Source organism: Leptopilina boulardi, unplaced genomic scaffold (genome assembly GCF_019393585.1).
Source record: "Leptopilina boulardi isolate dan_hultmark-lab unplaced genomic scaffold, ZJU_Lbou_2.1 LbouV2_352, whole genome shotgun sequence".
Classification (NCBI taxonomy): Eukaryota; Metazoa; Arthropoda; class Insecta; order Hymenoptera; family Figitidae; genus Leptopilina; species Leptopilina boulardi.
This window is the reverse complement of record NW_026137921.1, coordinates 1,885,317-1,890,812: the sequence shown is the minus strand read 5'-3', so window position 1 is coordinate 1,890,812 and position 5,496 is coordinate 1,885,317. Positions and strand designations below refer to the sequence as shown.

General features: G+C 24.5%; 1 protein-coding gene across 1 annotated transcript; it reads right to left on the bottom strand.

Annotated features, from left to right (window-relative positions):
- Window positions 1-332: 332 nt before the first annotated feature.
- LOC127286285 (uncharacterized) lies at window positions 333-2,934 on the bottom strand. The gene is made up of 4 exons (XM_051312664.1): window positions 2,776-2,934; window positions 2,271-2,576; window positions 1,732-1,876; window positions 333-1,442 (listed from the first exon to the last, which is right to left on the bottom strand). Exons 1-4 carry the CDS (start codon window positions 2,816-2,818, stop codon window positions 1,325-1,327), a joined length of 612 nt encoding a protein of 203 aa, XP_051168621.1. The 5' UTR covers window positions 2,819-2,934; the 3' UTR covers window positions 333-1,324.
- Window positions 2,935-5,496: the final 2,562 nt, after the last annotated feature.

Genomic DNA, 5,496 nt, shown 5'->3' with positions numbered 1-5,496 from the left:
CAGGTCCAAGTGAGGCAACGCCATCTACATTGAAACTAAAATTTTGGAAAATTTTCAACAGCCTTTTCTTGAAAACAAGAAGGTAAAATGCTTTTTCCTTTATGGATAATTGATTATTGGCAAGATATACACCAGCTAAAACTTTTTTTGAGTTAAAATAATAAAAAAAATTTCATGTCAATAAATTAAATATGAGCACTTTTTTCACAAAAGCTGTGACAGTACTTTCTCAGAAATTACAATCAAAAATGCAATTTCCATTTGGAAAATTAATAAACGCTAAAAAATACACGACCTAAGATTTACCAATCACGAAAATAACAAAAAAAAAGTTTTTTAACATAACATATTTTACTCATTATGACAGCCGTTTGGCAGGTTATGTATGTCACCAGACGTTTCGCTGTTTTGCCGAAAGGAGGAGATTGGCGCTGTTGCTAACCACCTGAAATACATAATCTACCAAAGGGTTGTCACAATCAGTAAAGCAGTATCAATATGTTAAATATTTAATAAATTTTTTTTTTTTGTTATTTTAGTGATTGGTAAATCTTAGGTGGTGTATTTTTTAGTGTTTATTAATTTTCCAAATGGAAATTGCATTTTTGATTGTAATTTCTGAGAAAGTACTGTTACAGTTTTTGTGAAAAAAGTGCTCATATTTAATTTAGCGACATGAAATTTTTTTCATTATTTTAACTCAAAAAAAGTTTTAGCTGGTATTTATCTTGCCAATAATCAATTATGCATAAAGGAAAAAGCATTTTACCATCTTGTTTTCAAGAAAAGGCTGTTGAAAATTTTCCAAAATTTTAGTATCAATGTAGATGGCGCTGCCTCACTTGGACCTGGCGTTAACGAAAAATTATAATGTTAAATACAAAAGTAACTATTGGTTTTTGTTTGTAATCACAGAAATTACCTTTTTACATTGGAATCGAAATATTATATGTGAACATTATTTGTGATTTTTCTTTCACAACATGAAAAAAAGCAAGTTGTGCGCTACGCGGAGAATCACCCATATAGAGAGTGCGATATATATTCGTAAAAAACAAATAATAATATATGAACCACATTTTTTTATCATCGATCGATCTAAATGTATATATTTCATCTATAACTTTTATAGCAATTAATAAAATTTAAAAATTCAACTTTTCTTTGACGAAGTGTACATGTTTTTTTTTAGTTTTGCCGATAATTATATTATTTGACAATAAAGGATAATTTTCTTTTTATATGAAATAATTTTAAAAAATTATTTTCAAATGAGGTAGTAATATGTAATATTCATTAAATTTAAGTGCGTAACAGAAACATGTTAGGCACACTTCATGATGGGTGTAAATTTCGTTGATAAATCTTTCCAGGTTTTATTCATGGAAGCACAATTTTGATTAATTGCCTTTGACATACAGTTTACTAAAATTGTATATATGCTGCAAATAAAATAATAATTGATTGTAATATATATATATAGTATATATTTATTTATAAAAGCTACCTGTTTCTTTTTGGTTTCTAGCTACAGTTCTAAAACTAACCAAAAAAAGATCCCTTTAAAATTTTTTTTTTTAAATTGCTGACATTTATTCTTATTTTTTAATATTTATTATCGAGGGATGCTTTACTACATGTTTTAGCGTCAAAACGGTTTTTTTTATTATTTTATGAATAAAAAAACGTACAATTATTGATAAATAATATATATATATATATATAACTTACGTGCATTCTTCATTTTCATGAGTCATTGCCAGTGCAAAGAATAAATCATCAGGATCAGTTTTTATATATTGTAAATTTTCATTTAAACAGTCAGAGAAATTGTTTTCTATTGAAATGCATTCCTTATTGGCGATTCTAAAGTTGACTGCAAAAATTTATATTTCATTAATTTGCCATAATGCAAAAATTTCATGATTTTTCATTATCCCTTTAAAATTTATTAGTTTTTTTTTTTAATTCAAATAATCTGTTATCATAATTTATTAATTTATTTTAAATAATTTTTTTTGAATTAAAGAAATTTTATTTGGTCAAATAATTTTTATGTATTTGAAACAAATACCATTTAATTAACTCAAATAATAATTATTTAATAAAAATAAATATATTTATTTTTTATTATAATACAATTTTTTATAAAAGTTTTTTTTTATTTTTTTTTTTATAATCGGTTATTTGACTACTAATAAATATATTTATTTAATAGTAGTCAAGTACTTAATACTTTTTAAAAAAAAAAACATTTTAGACATAATTACCAAGTTCATAGTGAGAGCATAATTTTGTTGTAATATCTTGATAAATTGTTTCTAATTCAGTTTTATTTGGCATATTTTCTACCTTAAAACATGCAGAAGTTACTTCATGAACTAAATCTTTAATCATGTTTTGATGATTAAAATCTGTACAATTTTCAGTAGAGTCAAAGAAAAGTTTTGTTGCTAAATTCTGTGCTTCAGTTAATAATTTATAATCGTTATTATTTTCTGTGCATAATAACTGCAATTCATTAAGCGTTATATTTTTGAATGGTTTTTTCTCAGCTGTCGTAAATGAAGCATAGCCTGCAAATGATAAAAGTAATTATTTTATTATTATTATTATTATTATTATTATTATTACTATTAGTTTTTTCAAAGAGAAAATGTGCGAAAAATATTTAGTAATTATGCAGTATCATTACAATCACGTTTTTCAATAATTTTCCTTAGTTCTCTCCATTTCTAATAATGTAAAAAATTTATATAATTTAAATATACTTACTAATAACGATAACAACTAATAGAACTACTTTCAAGTATTTCATGTTTTTGAAATTTTTTTTTTTTTTACAGAATCAATGTTTACAAACTTGTATACAGATATGTAACGTTAGTGCGAGAAAAAAAATTTATGAAAATTTGATAAACTTCCCACATTTATATATGTATAGGCGCATGTTCTAAAAAATTTTTAAATATGACCTTGTAAAACTAGTTAAATTCGTTTACCAAAAAAAAAAAAAATTAAATATAATCATTTTTTTATTTACAGAACTGGAATTATTTTCATGTCAAATAAAAAAAAATGAATTATTTTTCTCAAATAATTAAAATATTCCAAAATCATAAGTGTTGATAAGGAAAAATTGAGAAAACAATAATTTTTTTTTTCATATTATAAATATTAAAAAATAGATTTACGTCACGATTGAAATTGATTAAAAAATAAGTTTATCATTTAATAATAATAAATTTTGCACATTTTTGTTTGTATTGTATATTCAATATTTTTTTTTGAAATATTATTTGAAATTTAAATGTAAAATTAATTATTTTTTTTTACAAATTTATAATTTATTTTCTAAATATGAATTTTAATTTCAAAATTTTTTTAATATATCTCAAATATGAGGAAATAAATTATAATTTCAGTTATATAGACTCTTGATGTGACAAAATTTTAATACCACCTATTAGAATAGTAAAGCATTTTAGTCCCCGAAAAGGATTTGAAAATGAATCCCTTTAAAATGTATTATAGTAAATTATAATTTGTAATATGCAGAGCGTAACTTATTTCAAACTTAGCCTGGAAATTCATTTAAGATACTCGCTCTTCAAAATCCCCTCTAGGGTTCATTGGTATTACACCGGGATGAACTTCTATAGTAGCGAATTCATTTGAATAAATAGATTTTCAGTTTACGAGGCTTTGTTCACATAAACTTAGCTAATGAGTAGAGAAAAAAATAGGCCTTTTTTTTAATTTTTTCACTTTTGAATCCAAAGTGCAATTTTTTGAATTGAGAATTTAAAATAAATGTATACGAAATTAAAAAACATGCAAATTCTAAATTTTTAAATTATATTGACTACTGGTCAAAATTGTTAACTCTTTTAGCTGCATCTTTTACCGATCGATAGTCAAACCACTACATCAGATTGTGCTATATAGAGAATTAGATTTTTCTTGGCAGCCACAAACGTTTTTCAAAATTGTCAGTTTCCTCTTCTTCGTTGCACATACGTTATTTACGGTTTTTTTTATTAGCTATCAAACTTTGGCTGTTGATTCTGCGCAGTTCCAAAATTTCAATTCACAAATATCTCCAGAATTTTGCAACCATTTTAAAATTATTAAAATAACAATGTGATACAAAAATCATGATTTAATTTTTTGTTGAAATATACAAGTGACGGATATTTTCTCTTCACTTGAACTTAATAAATATCAAATGATAATAAGTTAGTGGTAACCTTTAGGGTGCGTATAGGTAGGAATGGTCCAGGGATGTTAAGTGGAAGAAATTTCCCTACTTAGTTCTACTTTAAGTAAGGCTCTCTAATGGCCCTTGCCAGTTTTTCCACAAGTCTGGAATTTCCCAGATTAAACGACAGTTACTTGGTTATGTCATGTTTGCAATATAACCTAGAAAACTACATATCAAGGCAGTGGAAAGGCCCTTGCCAGTTTGTCCACAAGTATGGCATTCCTTAGAGCAACTTGGTCTTGCCATGGTTTTATGACATAACCTCAAAATAAAAAGTAATTTTTAACACCAAATAAAACTATAATAAAATTAAATTTCCATGCAAAATATTTTATCAAGTAATAATTATTTAATAATAATATTTATGAATTTTTAATTATTTAAATAACAATTAATTAATTTAATTAATTAAAATAATTTATTTATTAATAATGGAAACGCACTTATTCATAACATTTTGCATATAATAAAAGGTAATTGTTAAATAATACTTATAGAAGATCTTTCATAACAATTTGTTTTTTAATAACGCGATCATCATTTTGAGGAGTAAAAGTAACAACTTCTTTCACCTGATTATTTTTTAAAAAAACTATCAATTGTTACATTTCGATTCACTTTTTGTTACATATCAACTTTGATTATTAGTAATTACTAATCATGCACTATTAGTAATAAATTATAATAGTAATTAATTATAACAATTATTATTATATTTGTATAAATCCGGTATAATTCATAAATTATGCATTGACAAAAAGAATAAAAGCATTAATTACAGGTTATGGCTGGCCATTTATGACTATATCAATCAAGCTGCGAGAAGTTGTCATCTAATCATATAAAGTGCAGTTCACGTGTTCAATAATAAATTTCATTAATTGGCAGGCTTTTTGAAATCAACAAAATTCATTTTAAAAAAACTAAAATTCTTGAATTCTGTCAATTTCTTTTTACCTTTTTTTTTGGAAAAAAGTAGCATTTAGTAGCTTTTTGCCCAAATTAGTATCAAAAAGTAGCCCTGACCAAAAAAAGTGTCAAAAAAGTGGAAAAGTGTGTCACTTTGAAGCCTGTAATTGTATAATTAATTCCATATTTAATTTTTTTGTTTAGTGTTGGTACATATAATATATTTGAAGTTGGGTCGACTTTGGGATTATTATTTGTCAGACTAGAATTGTGCATTCTTCTGTTTTTGTTTTGTTACAAGTTTTTGTTGCTTACTGATTCAA